Here is a 15,799-nt window from a genome sequence, read left to right on the forward strand (position 1 = left end):
CCTGGGCAGGGCCGCGCAGGTGCGGCTCTGAGTGCTGGCTCGGGATTACAGACCTCGGCGTCCGGCTACAGGGCCAGACATAGACCACTGCTCCTAGGGCGTGCGGTAGGCACCGTATCGAGCCCAGCGACTGTGCCGAGAGCTCTGCGTGCTCACCAAGTGTTAGGGGTGCCCGTGATAGACCGCCAGGGAAGGGGCTGGTTCTGAGGGAATTCCCGCTACCAGGAAAGTCGGAACTCGGGGTGATCAAACAAGGAGTGCATCCCACCGCCGTGGGTGCTTACGCTGCGCAAGGAATTATTACCGGAGCGGTTGCGATGGCCTTTGCCCGGCGACCCGAGGAGAGTAAGCAAACTACCGTCCACCTAGCGAATCAGGTCCAATCCCCGCTCCTCGGCCCAATCCCTAGATCTCCGCGGCGCCGTATGCCCTCACCCCAACTCTAGACGCCGAGGTCTGCCCCCCACGGCATCGCCAGGGTGCTGGAGTTTTCCGAGCGGGCCGCTTGCGCTAAGCGAGAAGGTCTGTGAGGGAGACTTGGGAGAGCCACTTCTGGCTTTTGTGACGACCCAGGGGCCTGAGGTATTGGTAGTGACAGGAGAGAGTTCTCTTTTTTTCTTCCTTCTTTCCATCCCTCCTTCGCCCCCCTTCTTCTTCTTGCTCTTCTTATGGTTTTGGATTTTAGTTTTTGCAATTTGTCATAAAGCAAATGACAAAGGCTTGGAGTTCTTAGTCCAGCTCAGTTCTTATATCCCTTCCGGGTAAACCAGTCTCAGAGAAGGCAAATGACTGATGCAAAATATCCCAACCAGCAACTTCATGGCTGAACTGGACCAGAACCCAAGCCTCAAGCGTCTCAAGCCAGCCCTCCCTCTTTAAAAATTTTTGGTAAAATATGGAATTGCTTTATAAATTTGCGTGTCATCATGGTGCAAAGGCCATGCTAATCGTCTTTGTACTGGTCCAACTTTTTTCCTAAGCAAGTATCCTCTCTCCCATCTGATCCAATACGAGATTACTGCGCTTCCCAGCCCACATCCTCACCATGTTCACTTTTCCTGAGGTTGGTGAGATGAGAGTCCTATTGGAGAGGATCCCTCCCTGGGAAGCCTGCTTCTGAGGAGACTCCAGGTTATCTCAAGCAGGTGCCCCAGCCCCACACCCTCTGGAATATGGGAGAAGGGAGGCTTGGAGAAACAGGTGATGATGGAAGGAGATGTTTCCTCATTTGTAAAATGGGGATAATAGTACCTGGGGTTTGAGCGTGTGTGTGTGTAGATGTACAGGACTTGGATGTTATGCGTGCTTGATAAATTCTAAAGGGCTGCAGAGTATGTCCTGCGGCTGCATAGGGGTGAAGATCCTCTGAGTTCAGAGATGCACTGAGAGCTTAGAACTTAAGACAGGTATGCACTGGGGACCTCCTGGTTTTGGAGGATGCCCAAAGCCAACTGTGGCAGAGCCCTGCCAGAAAACCCATGCCTGCCCTTCTTTCCTAGGTCTTACAAGAAAGAATTCTGTGCATACGGTTCTAAGAGGAAATGTCTTTCCTCTCATCCTGTCAATTCCAGCTCAAAAGCACTTCCTTTGGGAAACCCTCCCTTACAGCCAACCCCACCCAAAAAACATTCTCTTCCTTTGATGCACACCTTTGATGCCATCCCTGAAACCTCTCCTTAGCACTGCTGTAAGGCTGCCTCCATCCCTGTAGAGGAAAATGGTGATGGTAGAATGGAAGGTTTAGAAGGATATGTATCCTCACAGGTTCACAGCTCCAGCTCTAAGGAGATGGTGGCATGGCTAGAATTGAGGAATAAAGGAAGAAAGATAGTCCCACATAGAATAAACATTTCTCTACTGAGCAAACCCTCCATACCCTATTGGATGAGAGGGGAGTGGGTTCTCCAGCTGCCCAGAGGAGGAAGCGTCCCTTCAAGAGCCTCTTCTTCCCTGCTCCAAGGCTTCAAGATGAAGAGCTCCAAGCCAGGTGCTAGAGGAGTCTCTCCTTGGAAAAACTTACCTCTGTCTATTCCATTGGGGAGTCTAGTTTGAAATAGACTTGCTCTTCCTCCTTGCAGGACACCTGACAGTGAGCTCCAACCACCCCTGCACACCCATTTGATTGATTTTGCCTCTTTAAGGAGGCCTGGGCTCAGCCATTCCCCAACCAGTGTTTTCTCCTATTCTTCCAGGCTGCCACCTCCTCCTCCTCCTCCTTCTTCTTTTTCGACATAGAGTCTCACTTGTCAGTCAGGCTGGAGTGGAGTGGCACAATCTCGACTCATGTTGAGTTGACCTCCAGGGCTCAAGTGATCCTTCTGCCTCAGTCTTCTGAGTAGCTGGGACTACAGGCATACACCACCATGACCAGCTTACTTTTGTACTTTTCGTAGAGATAAGTCTCACTGTGTTGCCCAGGCTGGTCTCGAACTTCTGAGTTCAACCGATCTGCCTGCCTCGGCCTCCCCAAATGCTGGGATTACCAGCTTGAGCCACCTTGCCTGATCTCTTTTTCTTAACACCATCCTCTTCCATCTCCCAATTCTACGACTGCTACCTTCACTCTGAACCCTAACAACGAGAGCATGTGTGCGTGTACAAACATGAATATGCCTGCCAAGTTGCATAAAGTGGGAACAGGTGTTTGGGTATGCTGGGGAATTGTGAAGACTGGCGGTTTAGGGATAGAACGGTCTCTCCCCTAACAACATAAGGCATCTTACATGTGTGTGGACAGGTATCTCTCATAGGGTAGGAACACAAGTATAAATGTTATGTGCTTGGATCTTCTGTATTTTCGAGTATGCACACCAGTGATTTGACTTGTATACTCGTGAATCTATGTAAGAGACAAGTAGTAGATAGTGTTTTTATTCAGAGGTAGTGCTCATTCATCTTTAGGTATGTAGATGTATGCACATCATAGCCTAAACTGTTTGCAGATCTATAAATGAACCTCTCTTTTTATAGACAAATGCTAGTGTGAACATCAGTGTAGGCACCTCTATGTTGGTATATGTGAGTATATATGTTGTATTTGAATGGAGTGCCTGTGTAGCTGTGTATACGTGTCAATAAATGATTGTATATGTGGACACGTGTCCATCAAGGCCATGGATACTAACGTTTAGAAGCAAGTCCTGAACACAGCCTGGAAAATGCACCAGGGAGACTGGCCTGCAGAATTTCCTGTACCCGCCCAGGAGCCATCCAACTGGACTCATCTCCCACTCCCAGATTTCGTCCGGGTTCAAGCAACACTTCAGCCTCCTGCGGCGCCAGCAAAGGCGGGGCACCACACAGGCTAAAGCCCAGAGGGCGGATCCCTTCTTCAGCTTCGGGGGCCTGCGAGGAGCTGCGGTGTCGCAGCCAAACCCGGGCCCCTGCCGGAAGCGGAAGCCAGCTCGGGGGGCGGTGGGGTGCAGCAGCGGCGGTCTCGGCGTGCCAGGCCCAGGGCGCCCCGCGGGGGCGTGCGCGCCACACGCGTACGGGGCAGGCTGGGCGCCGGGCGGCACCCTCCCAGCCCCGGAGTCTATTTACCAACAAACTGCCGGCGCTCAGCAGCGGCGCATTCCGACGCGCTGACTAAGCGGCTGGCGCTGGCGGTCTGCACTTGACTCCCCTGCAGGTCCACTGCGGCTGGACCAGAATTGACGTGCAGACCCCGAAATCGCGAGACTGCGAATGCAGATTCCCTGAGTCTCCGCAGCCCCAGGGCCTCTGCCCACTGTCCAGCTCCCTGTCCTTTGGGCATCCAGGCTTGCCACCTCTCTGGCATTTCTGCTATTATAACCGAGGTTCCTGGACTGCACCAATCGCCCTGCAACCCCAGCACCTCTCGGAGAAGACCTCTAGCTAGACCGGCCTGGAGAGTGCGCACCACCCCCCTCCCATTTCACACTTCTCTACCGCGGGCTGTCCCGGGAGGCGGGGCCCGGCTCCAAGTCTCCGTGAGGTCACCGCGGGCGGTAGCCAATCCGGGACATCTAAGAGGGCGGGGCCCCCGTCGGGTCCCGGGAACCGAACCCGAAGGAGAGGAGGGGGCCCCCATGGGTTTAGGGGGGAGGGGAAGCCATGGGGGGCACCCCCCGGAACCCCTTTCCCAGGCGCGCGTTCTCCGCTGAAAGAGGCTCAGAGAGACACTTTCTCCGGGATCTTAAGTGTGGGGGCTGCCGGCTGGGGGGCCCGTCCGGCCCAACGCCGGAGGCTTGGAAAAGAGAGTTGGCAGAGGGAGCGGACTACGTGCCGGGCCATGGCCCTTCTGCCGGGGCCCTGGCCACAATGACCTCTTTGCCCTGCCCCCTCCCCGGCCGGGAGGCCTCCAAAGCTGTCTTCCCAGATCTCGCCCCCGTCCCGTCGGTAGCGGCTGCCTACCCCCTTGGCCTGTCCCCTACAACCGCAGCCTCCTCCAATTTGTCCTACTCCAGGCCGTATGGCCACCTCCTGTCCTACCCCTACACCGAGCCAGCGAACCCCGGAGACTCCTACCTGCCCTGCCAACAACTCGCGGCGCTCTCTCAGCCCCTCTGCGGCCCCGCAGAGCACCCTCAGGAACGCGAGGCAGGTAAGTTCGGCCGTGGCGGCTCTTCCCACCTCTGGGGTTTGGCTCTTGTGTGCCCCTAAACTTCTCCCTCGCCTGGTTGGACGCAGCTAGCGGGATTCAAACCTTCCTTGGATTCCCTGGGAAGTGGGGGTGGGGGGGGAGGGCGAAAGGATGGGGCGGGAGACACAGGGGGAGGGGCAGGGGAGAGTTGATCTAGGTCTCCTTTCAAAACCGACCTGGTTTCGATTTGCAGTCGTGTAAAGATGGGCGAAAGGGCTCCCTCCCACCCCCAACCTGGAGCAGCGGGGCTGTGCATACCTACTAGTAGCGGAAAACTGAAGCACTCCAGATGTGGGGATGGTGGCCTAGTCCTTTGGTCAGAAATCCCCCCCGCCCCCCTGCCGCAACCCGTCCTGCACTCCCTTCCTGCCCCATGTCGCCCCTCTCTGGGTTAGTCTCAGAAAGCAGTGATCAAGCCAAACCCTGAAAAACAAATCAAGTCCTGGTGAGAGGACTGTAGACATCGAGGCTTATTCTGGGCTCTGTCCTCTCCCTTCCCTGGCCTTACCTACTCTCCTCAGACCAGGCCTGACCTTGACTGGAAGCTGGCCTGGCAGAATCTGGAACTAGGACCCCTCCATCCATTGTTCTGAGAAGGTAGCCAAAAGCTGGTCAGAAAGTCCCTCATCTCTCCCTGACTTCCTCAGCCTTCCAGCCAAAGGAGCAGGCCATTGCTGTCATCTCCACTCTTTGGCTTTGGGGTAGATTAGGCCACAGTTCCCGTTGCGTGGAGCAACTCTGAGCTCCTGAGAAAGTGCTCACCGGAAGGCCTCAATGAAGTGGAGAACCTGGCCCATCTTTGGGATCCTGGGTCTTGCAGCTGAGCTGACATACAATGTGGGTATGGCATTGCCCACAATCCCATCTGTACTGGCTCCAGCTTAGCCTCCAGGTCCCTGGACTCTCTGCCTCCATCTAATTGCCCACCCTCTCCCCTTGCAATTGTCTTTGGCAGTCTCTTCCAAGGAGGCACATCCACTAGGTGACTTCACTGGAGTCAGCTCAGGACCAAGACATCTTCCTCCCTTCTCCTGTGGCTCTGACATGCTCACAAACCATCAGAGCCAGAAGTGACCCTAGGATTTGGAAGCTCAACTTTTTTGATGTATAGATGGGCAAAGCATGCGGCCAGGAGCATCGATTTTAGGGATCTTCCTCCAACCCTCCAAAAGTTAACTGCCTTCAGTGACAGAACTGTGGCTGTCTCTCCTGGGCTGCGGGTTGTGGTTGGAGTAGGGGCAGTTGCAGGGAGGAGTAGTTCTAGTTTTTACAAATGAATCCCTTTGACTGTCCTTTAGTGTATGCTAATAAGATGTGTTTGTGTTATGCATTCGGGGACTAGGGTGGGAATACCATGACCTTGTCCTCAGGAGAATTGCTGGCAGTAGGGTTGGTGTTGTCAGTCTTGTCTGACACATCCCTTGCCTTCCCTTTGTTTGATCTAAGGACAATAGAGTGGAAAGTTCATTTTCTTTAAGGACTTTCCCCCATCCAACGAAAAACCACACACACCCAGATTTTCTTAGAGTACATTTCTAGCATTTCTCTACTGGAACTGGTGGGTTTGGGCGCTCTGGAGTGGAGGGCGTGTGATCGAGAGCTTGGGGTCCTCCTTTTACTTCCACTCTATGTCCACTCCTGCCTTGGGAAGAGGTTTGGCTCCAAATGAGCGGCGCCACCACCCCGTTGAGTCGTCGGGAGCAGCGGGCCTGGAGAGAGGCCTTGGGGCTCCATGATCGCGACCTGGGCAGATCCAGTCGTGACTTGCTGGAACTGGGGTAGGGAAAGACAGCTGTCAGGGAAGGAACTTGGAGGGGGTCTGCTGGGAGAGTTGGGGCGCGGAGGGCTGTGCGAATTCAGCAACCGGGTTGGCCTCAGAGACTCTCTGCGTCGCCGCTCGAATTGCACAGTCCACGCAGCCAGAGAGGCGCGGGTGGGCTCTGGGCTGCCAGCCCAGAGCTGCCAGCAGTGGGGTCGAGGCAGGGGAGGCAGGACAGGCGCGGGCGGGAGCGGAAACCCAACGGTTTTTCTGGGAATTGGTTGAGGCAGGGTCGAGGAGGGAGGATCTCAGAAGCCCGCAGCGCCCGAGGCCACGGGTGAGGGATGCGGGGGAGGTGACGGCAGCTGGTGACCGCGGCTGGCTGAGGGCGGGTACACTGACGTGTGGAGGGTGAGCCCGACTAGGGGAAGAAGGTGGGAGGACGCAGGCGGACACAAGCCGCTCTCTCTCGGCTCAGGTCGGCTGGACAGACCTGCAGGGAATGCGGCGAACGCTGCCCTAAGCCCCCGGGCATTGCGGCTGCTTCATCCGCCCTACTCCTCCCATCGCCTGGGACCTCTCCAGCGTCCCCGTAGAGCCGCGCAGGTTAGGGTGGCCGGCTCGAAGAACTGAAACCCCTCGGCCCAGCCCTCCCCTGCCCCTCAGCATTCTAGGGCTGGGCTGTCCCACGGCCGAGATTCCTGGAGAGCTAGGCGGGCCAGAGCTGACCAGATACCCCGCGGCGGCACCGCAGCGCGATCCAGGAGTGGCCCTGCCGGGCTGCGCTGCGCGCTCTCCGAACCCGGGTCACCTTCCCTGCCGCCGGAACCGCTCTGTGTGCGCCGCCCAACGAAGGAAGGGGCTCCCCCACGCAGACCCGGCTTCTGGGGGTCCCTGGAAACCCAGCTGGCCACGGTGTGGCGGGGCAGTGATGGTCACTTTTCCTGCGGGGTGCGCCTGAGCAGAGGGGCAGCCCGTTACAGTAGGCGAGGCCAGGGCAAACCTGGGGTCCCTATCCGCGCTGCGAGGCTGGGATTCAAGGTCCTCTCAGCCGGGCCTCTCACCCACCCCGCTGGCCGCAGCCGGAGGCTGCCACGCGGACACCATCTCAAGCCTCTGAGCATTGCTCTTGAGTTCCCTCCGCCTGCTGTGTCCTTCCTCTGTCATCTCTAGGCCTCGGCTCAGCCCAGGACCTAGCCTTTCTGCCCGGCCCTACCCCAAGCTGGCGCCACCGCCCGGGGCTGAACTCCGACCTCCCACCGCAGGCGCCGCGGTACCCTGGCTGTTGCCCTCGGCGCTTTCTTCCTGGGGTCACAGAACCTATACGAGTGGGAACTCCCTGGGAGCAGAACTGCCCCTTGTATCACCTGGCGCGGTGAACGTGGGGGTTGAATCGCTCCACGCGGAAGGTAGAGGGCAGGGGCCAAGGGGGCGATCCTGGTGGCTGCGCTTTTTGATAATTGCCGCCGACGGCATGCAGACGAGATGCAAATAAGCCTATCCTATCCCCTCGCTCCCTCCTCGCCCATCCTATCCCCTCGCTCCCTCCTCGCCCGCTACACCGTGTTGTGCTGCCCACCAGACTCGGAAAAGCCGCGGCAGTCCCCGGAACCCTCCGAGCGGCGCCCTCAGGCTCCAGCCAAAAAGCTCCGCAAACCGAGGACCATCTACTCCAGCCTGCAGCTGCAGCACCTAAACCAGCGTTTCCAGCACACACAGTACCTGGCGCTGCCCGAGAGGGCCCAGCTGGCAGCGCAGCTTGGCCTCACCCAGACCCAGGTGGGGCCAGTGTCATCCTTCCCCAGCTTTCACCTTCCCCACACGTGTTCTCTGGGAACTCATCCCCCAGCCCTAGCTGTGAATGACTGATGGCTTGGTGCTGTGGCCCTGTTGTCACAGTTCTCCAGGGAATGTTCATAGCTAGCTGTTAGTAAGCCTTGGGGGGAATATGTTGAAAGGTGTGCATGTAGGTGCGGGTGGGGTGGAGGGGGTTAGGAAGAGGAGGGTAGGGCAGACAGGGAGACATGGATACTAGCTCAGAGGCAGGAACTCAGGAGACTTCTGGGGCTGTGGAGGACTGGAGCAAATGTTCCAGCCTCCGCTGGTCTCCCAGGACTGCACCTACACCTGGATCCCTTTCCCTTTCTCGAAACTTTTCACACATACCTTCCTCCTGATCTTTCATTCTTTCCCCTTTTCTCCCCAAAGGTAAAGATCTGGTTTCAGAACAAACGCTCCAAGTATAAGAAGCTCCTGAAGCAGAACTCTGGGGGGCAGGAAGGGGACTTCCCTGGGAGGACCTTCTCTGTGTCTCCCTGCTCCCCACCCCTCCCCTCCCTCTGGGATCTACCCAAGGCAGGGACTGTGCCCACCGGTGGCTATGGCAACAGCTTTGGAGCCTGGTATCAGCATCACTCCTCAGATGTCCTGGCTTCGCCTCAGATGATGTGAATCTGGGGAAGGGTGGGTCAGGCCCCCAGCCCTCCTGCAAAGTCCAGGACCCAGGCAGTCCACCTGCACCCCTTCTGGGCTGGGAGGAAACCAGCTCCAGATGGGTTTTCTCTGGAGGACAAGCAGTTAGAGGAGAAAAAGGAATGGGGCAGAGGCTGTGCCCCTAACCCAAACATCTAAATCAAGGACCTCAGCCATAATCATTGTCCCCACCACTACCATGGACTGGACACCTTCCCTCCAGCTGGACAAAGGCTCTGGAGAGAAAGAGCCATTGGCTGGAGTTGAGACTGTCCCCAGGACCCTTGGTCTTGCCACTCCCCCACTCCTTCTTCCCTCTCTCTCTTTCCCCTCCCCCTGCCTTCTTGAAAAGGACTGAATCCCCACTACAGCCTGGGTGCAAAACCAGCAAGAAACATTGAGTATTTTTTTTTTCCTTTGTGTGCCTTGGGCCTTGCCTAACCCATTTGTGAGCAAAAGCGGAAGTGGACCACCATTAGCTGCCACCCACCCAGCGATTTTTCCCTGGAGGTCAGCCCGTTACCCCTATAACTGATTTACCTACTTACCATCCAGGAAGGTAGAAGAGATGCAGAGAAATGTGGAATTTGTGGACCTATGGGTAATTTATGCTCTCCTCCAAAAAAAAAAAAAAAAAAAGAAAAAAAACCCTCTTTCCCACCCCCCACCCCCGTCTCCCCTTTTTGAATAGATGATGGATCCAATTATACATATAATTCAATGGGTATTTATCGAGCAGCTCCCTCCTGTTCCCCATCCCTAGTCCCTAATGAACCCACGGGCACACACTTTTGGAAACCTGGTAACACTTGGGGGGAAATGGGGACAAACTGGCTCTCTGGATTAGTGCGGGTATGGACACCCCCAAATAGGTGGGTAGGCCCATTGATTCAGCTCCTTGCAGCTGTCTCTGTTCAAAGGAACTGTGCAGATTTAGAACGAATTGGAGCTTGAGCTTCACACCATCAGCTTCCAGAGATTAAAGTTTGTACAAAACTTTGCATTCTGGCTGTGAGATGTGTTTGTTTCCTGACTTATGGGTAGGGCCTGGTCACGCATCTCTTCTGGTCCATCTGACTCTTCTACCATGGAATTACAGGCATCAGAGGCACTGCATTCTAGATTTGTCTTGGCCACTAACTAGCTTTGTGATTCTGGCTTTGGAATGTTCTAACAACGTCCACAATTTCATATGCTCCCGTGTGAACCCAGGAGACGCTCATGCAGGGTCTGAGTGCTCCTCCCCAGCAGATGCTCTCCTGGCCCAGTTCTAGAGGGAGCCAGGCACCTTACAGTCCCTAGGCCCCACCTTTAGCCCAGGAAGAGGCCCTGTTCACCTTGAGAGAGGGCACACCCACGGATCCGGTCCAGTCCTACCTGGAGAAGCGTGCTGCTTGGGGGCAGGATGGCCTCAGCACACCTTGGGGAAGGAGGAGGGGCAGGTCTGAGAAGGAAAACACCAAAAGGGACTGGAATTCTCTTCCATCCAACAAACATTTGGAGACCCTGTGCTCTGCTAGATCCTAGGGATACCATGGTGACTGAGGCAAACGAATGACTAGACGCTGGTGTGGTGAGTTCCAGGCAAAGGAAAACACAGATGGAGGCATGGGTATTGTCAAGGGCCTCCAATTCAGGCTGGGCCAGGGGGCTCAGTGCTGGGCGAGAAGGGCGGGCAGCCTGGGGAGCAGCAGGACCTGACAGACTCCTGGCCACCACACCCCACTGGACTACGTAGTACCACCCCCACTCCCACCAGGATCAGCAGGATAAGGAGCACCTTGGGAGAGGAGCTGAGGACAAGGGTGGCAGAATAATTCAGGGAATCCAGCCCAGCATGGCCTGAGGGGCTGGGGGAGGGGCCTCCAAATCCAGGCAAAAATCTTCCAAGTTGAGCTTCCCTCTTACTGCCTAGACCTGTTCCCAGACACTGCAAACTGGGTGCCTGCCCCAGTCTGAAAAGCCCACTCAGACACTTCCAGCCAACCTCTGCAGGCCAGAGAGAAGCCCAAATTGGAGTCATATGTTGGGCAGAGGGGTATGAAACCCCCCAGCTCCTGATGCCTACAGTCAGTTCCTCCTCAGCCCCTATTCCTCACCCTGTTCTGGGTCAGTGACCACCCCTATTCCACAAAACACACCCAGAGGATTCTCTTGGGGATGGCACATGGCACGGGTAGACCAAAGCCAAGATCCAGGAGTGGTGAGGAATGGAAGTGCCAGGAGGACAAATATCTTCCACTTCCTCCAATGCCTTCCCTTGCTCCAAGCCCCAGACTCCACCGGCTCTCTCACCCCAGCCCCAGTTCTCTCCTCTTGGTCTCCTCTGAGGCCACAGGCCCTCCGGGCAGCTGTTCCCGCCCACTGCAGGTTGCACACTCCTCTTTCCACAGACCCAAGATAAGATCTACCGCCCCATCTAGGAAAGCCTCCAAAGGCGAGATTAATTGGACAGCCCAACACAAGTCACATTGTTAAAACAACAGCCCAGGTTGTAAAGTTAAGTAGCAGAAGGAGTGTAATTACTCTCTCAGTTAGAGGCCAGCTGAGCTGACAGCGTCCCTCTCCCACCCTGCCCGCCCCCCACGCCCCCTTCCTTCTATCCATCCTTTCAGGGGAAATGGAAATCTCTTTTCCATTTGGGAGCTGGTCCAGTTTCCCTGAGCTCCTGGGTGGTGATGGGCCTGGAGCCCCCGGTGGAGGACGTGCCCGTTCCCTTCCCTCAGGCCATCAGGGTTGTAGAAGGAGAACCCCATGGTTCCTTTCCCTGGGGGAGCCCCACTGGGAAAATTGGGTCAGTAAGGGAGGGGGACCAAGACTGGATGGTTAAGAACAGGGGCTTTAAGCTACAGAGAGTCTCAGCTTTGTCACCTTCTAGCAGTGTGACTTTTGGTGAGTTACTTAACCTCTCTCTGAGCCCTGCTTGTTCCCATCTCCCACCCCCACCTAAGATGTGAATACTAATAGGACTTGCTTTGCAGAGTGATTGTGATGACAAAATGAGATAGTGCTTGTAACATGCTTGACATGGTGCCTGGAACATAGTAAGCACTTAATAAATGGCATTTACAACTGCTGTTATTATCGGGGGACGAGAGGGGAGGGGTTACAGCGAGGGGGAATTCCTACTGCCATCCATTCACCTCTGCCCCTGGGAGAACTGCCTCCTAGGAGGGCGGAGGAGGAATGAGACTGGAGAACTCAAAACATCGCTGGTCACCACCATCTGAGAGCTGGATGCGGGCAAGGTCCCAAATGCAGAAGACGCAGCACAGTGCGTCTGAAGTCAGCTGAAACTGGAAGATGGGAAAGTGTGTCCAGAGAATGTCCAGGGTACTACAAGGGTCTCAGCTACGGGAAAGCTGACTCGGGCTTCCCCTCCTTTCTGGGCCACTCAACTTCTCTCTCCCCATATACTATTTTAAGTCATGCCTCCATGTTTTCCCCCAGCAAAATGAGATTTAATTAATTCAATTAAAGCAATTTTGGGAGCGGCTCCTGAAGGCTTTCAATGTGAGATAATTACAAGTAATTTGCTGCTGTGAAGAGGAAAGGGCACATGGGGTCTGAGGGGAAGGGAGGTAGCCCCCTCCTCACCAAATACACACAGATCTTGAAGGATTCCACACTGCAATCTTAACTGCCCTCCCATTGGCCAAATTACTTGCAGGTGGGAAGAGGGAGAATGTGGTGGTGGTTGAGGGGGAAGACACCCAGTGACAGGCCGCCCCTCCTCCACCCCAAAATCTGAGGTGGGGGTGGGGACATAGATGGTTGTTCCCCGACAAAATGTCTGCAAAGCCATAGCAGCTGATTACTCAGCTCCAAACCTCATTTGAGTTTGGATGCCTGGACTTGCTTCTGGGATTGTATCCAGAGAGTCGATGGAATGTTATCCCGGTAGCTGAGGCCTGTGTAGACGGGGGCCTTGGAGATCAAGGACCTCCCCAGAATTTATAAGGGATGTGGGTAGAGAGAGGAAAAGTCTAAGAAGGTGGACAGTGATTTCCTGCTTCCGCCAAGGAGCTGACGGGACACTCATTTCTCTCCTCCCCTGCTCGAAGTCTGTCTAGTTTCTGCCTAGTGTCTGATCTCAATTCCTCCCATTATAGTGATGGCAAAGCTCCTCTCAACTGAATGTACAAGGTTTCTTCCTTCCAAGAGGCATCCTACAGGTGTTTCCCATCCCCACTGCCCCTAGGCTAACCCTTTCCTTCCCAGGCCTCACTTGGCCAGGAGGAGGCAGGAGGGGGACATGATGGAGCTGAGAGGGAACTAGAGGTAGAAGCTGGGAAGCAGGGGGTTAAAACGAGGTGTGGGGATGGGCTTCAGGCCTCTGCAAAGACCCTTTCAAGCCCGCCCATGAAGGAGCTGGCTTTCAAGAGACTAGGGTTCCCCTTGACCTGGGAGCCCCATTCCAGGAGGTGAGTAATGTTTTAATAATGATGGTTGAAAAGAAAAAGTCACCGACCCCAAAGTATTTCTCTTTCATATCTTCCCCTCTCATTTTAAGGTGAGGTAAAGAGGAAGAGTTCCTTCAGCTCTTGTTTCTCCTCACCTCACCCCACCCCACCTCGTGCCCCTGCCCCTTCTCTGAGCAGCATGGCTGTTGGACCTGGGGAGCCGGGAGAATTTCTATCAGTGAGTCCTTGGGTGACTGCTGTCTCTCTTTCCAAGATGAAAATACTTTGAGAGCGACAAGTGGCCTCTTCACCATACTTCCGCTTCCCCATTTCCTGGCCTGTGCAGATTGCTTAAAAAGCGGGAATAGGGCTGGGCGGGCGCGGTGGCTCACGCCTGTAATCCCAGCACTTCGGGAGGCCGAGGTGGGCAGATCATGAAGTCAAGAGTTGGAGACCATCCTGGCCAACATGATGAAACCCTGTCTCTACTAAAAATACAAAAATTAGCCAGGCATGGTGACAGGCAACCTGTAGTCCCAGCTACTCGGGAGGCTAAGGCAGGACAATCGCTTGAACCCGGGAGGCAGAGGTTACAGTGAGCCAAGATTGCACCACTGTACTGTAGCCTGGCAACAGAGCCAGACTCGGTCTCAAAAAAAAAAAAAAAAAAAAAAAAAAAAAAAAAAAAAAAAAAAAATTTGGTGGTGGGGGTGGAAATAAAAGGCCCTTCTACTCCTAACCTCAGAATACAAAGGCCCCAGAGAAATGCTTGGAGACGAGCAGGTCCAGGGAGCCAGGCACACAGACAGCGCATGTGCACATGTGAACCCACGGAAGATATGTGCACACAGGCAGGCGGACACACAAAATGGGGTGCAGGGAGTGGGCAGAGCCACACATAGACACATGTGTACATGAAGCATTCCCATGGTTGTACATGGACATACACAGAGAGATGCCCTCGTGGCTTATATACTCACAGAGAAAAGCACAGCACAGCAAAGCACCAAAAGGGAAATGCCCAGCGACTTGACCATAGGCAGAAACAGACGTGCATGCCCAGAAATATACAGACTAGCTTCCTTGTGTGCAAGCACATGTATGTAGACGGGGGGCAGTCTCTTTTTCTCTATCTCTTTCTTCTCCTGCCCCTTCCCTTTCTCTCTCCCTTTCCTAGCTCTGCATCTATTTTCTGGGAATATTTCCCTGGTGAGTGGTTGAGGAGAGAGGCTGAACAGCCACAGAAATCTGATAATTTTATTCTGACTTGATTGTTTGTGTTCCCTGAAGCTTTGCCTACTTCTTTTCCTAAGCTCTAGCAAGAAGAGTTTCTGTCCCCAGCCCTTCCTGGTACAACTCATGGCTCAGCAGACATATCTTGGAGTCCAGCTCTGCCACAGGAACCCAGAGGCTATTTAAGGGGCCTTAAGTGGCCTTTCCCTCAGAAGTCTCCACTGATCCCTCTGTCCCCCTTCCCTGACATTGACTCCCATCCAGGGAAGCAGGAAGGGGCTTGGGATCACAGAGTGGTGAGGAAGGCACAGCTCTGCGAACTAAAGATCTGTACCTAATACTAATTGCTGTGTGACCTTGGGCAAATTACACACCCTCTCTGCAACACAGATAATTTCTCTTGCTAAGTTCTGGGTGCAGGGACCAGAGTGGGCTAATGTGTGTCTACCACCACTTTCCACTCTAGTGTGGCTTTGTAAGGCAGACCCTGTCTCTACCATTAGACTAAGCTCCCCTGTGCTGCAGATGGGATGCATCCTATAGCTGGCTCTTCCCAGCCCCCCAGTTTGATGACGCTGAGGTACTCAGCCCCACTGGCACCATAGGGGGCATGTCTGGCCAGCTTAGGAAGGGGAAAGGAGTCGGCCCCAAGCTTCCTCCAAACATCAAGCTTTCTGATTCAGTGTCTCACAGTGCCAGGCCTTCGGCCTCTCTGGCCCAAAAATGGAGAGATGACTTCATTTCCAGGGGAGGGTGCCACTCTCTGTGGAAGAGATTCCTCTCAGCTCTGTATGAACCATTCCTTTCAGAGTTTAGTTGCTCGGGGTTAAGCCTAAGGAAGATCGTTTTGCCGCCACATGAGATTTAACTCAAGCCTGTAGCCCCCACTCTCTCACCCTCTCCACCTCTAGCTGATGTAACATAGAGGCCACATCATGAGGTTGGAGCACACATCTGGATTATCCCACTTCCATCAAGAGGTTCCCTGGACATCTCCTCCACCTACAAGCCCATGCCATGATTATCTTCTCTGTCCTGGTTTGCACCTTAGCCTGACCCATTCAGACTTGTACTCCTTCTTCAGGCTGGAGGTTGCCAGAGAGAGCTGCATGGGCCTCCCCTCTCGGACTGGGGACTCCAGGGCTCCCTGGCTTCTTTCTCTGCCTACTCACCCCTTCCTCAACCCTGATGCTCCCACTCTCTTTGGGGTGGAGAGGCTCAGCACATGGGGTTGGGTAGAGGCCTAAGAGGGGATGGGGCCACATGGCACTTGCCAAGCCATGCCCTTCCCACTGCCTGCCTTGCCTGCCAGAGAGCCACGAGACCACT

At 54.9% G+C, this 15,799-nt stretch overlaps 1 protein-coding gene and 1 non-coding gene across 2 annotated transcripts; one reads left to right on the top strand and one right to left on the bottom strand.

The window, feature by feature from the left end:
- Nucleotides 1-889: 889 nt before the first annotated feature.
- On the bottom strand, nt 890-991 carry LOC115894999. Its single transcript, XR_004055213.1, has one exon. It is a non-coding gene; the product is annotated as a U6 spliceosomal RNA (small nuclear RNA).
- Nucleotides 992-3,989: 2,998 nt separating this feature from the next.
- DLX4 (distal-less homeobox 4) lies at nt 3,990-9,835 on the top strand. Its single transcript, XM_030922549.1, has 3 exons — nt 3,990-4,564; nt 7,945-8,141; nt 8,571-9,835. Exons 1-3 carry the CDS (start codon nt 4,075-4,077, stop codon nt 8,811-8,813), a joined length of 930 nt encoding a protein of 309 aa, XP_030778409.1. The 5' UTR covers nt 3,990-4,074; the 3' UTR covers nt 8,814-9,835.
- The last annotated feature ends 5,964 nt before the right edge of the window (nt 9,836-15,799 follow it).

Source organism: Rhinopithecus roxellana, chromosome 19 (assembly GCF_007565055.1).
Source record: "Rhinopithecus roxellana isolate Shanxi Qingling chromosome 19, ASM756505v1, whole genome shotgun sequence".
NCBI lineage: Eukaryota > Metazoa > Chordata > Mammalia > Primates > Cercopithecidae > Rhinopithecus > Rhinopithecus roxellana.

What these genes read in the sequence shown, in the direction of transcription:
- DLX4 (XM_030922549.1), top strand. Translation starts at nt 4,075, where the DNA reads ATGGGGGGCACCCCCCGGAACCCCTTTCCCAGGCGCGCGTTCTCCGCT. An exon ending in CCCTCAGGAACGCGAGGCAG is followed by an intron (nt 4,565 to 7,944) that starts GTAAGTTCGGCC and finishes GCTGCCCACCAG; the next exon opens with ACTCGGAAAAGCCGCGGCAG. An exon ending in TTGGCCTCACCCAGACCCAG is followed by an intron (nt 8,142 to 8,570) that starts GTGGGGCCAGTG and finishes TTCTCCCCAAAG; the next exon opens with GTAAAGATCTGGTTTCAGAA.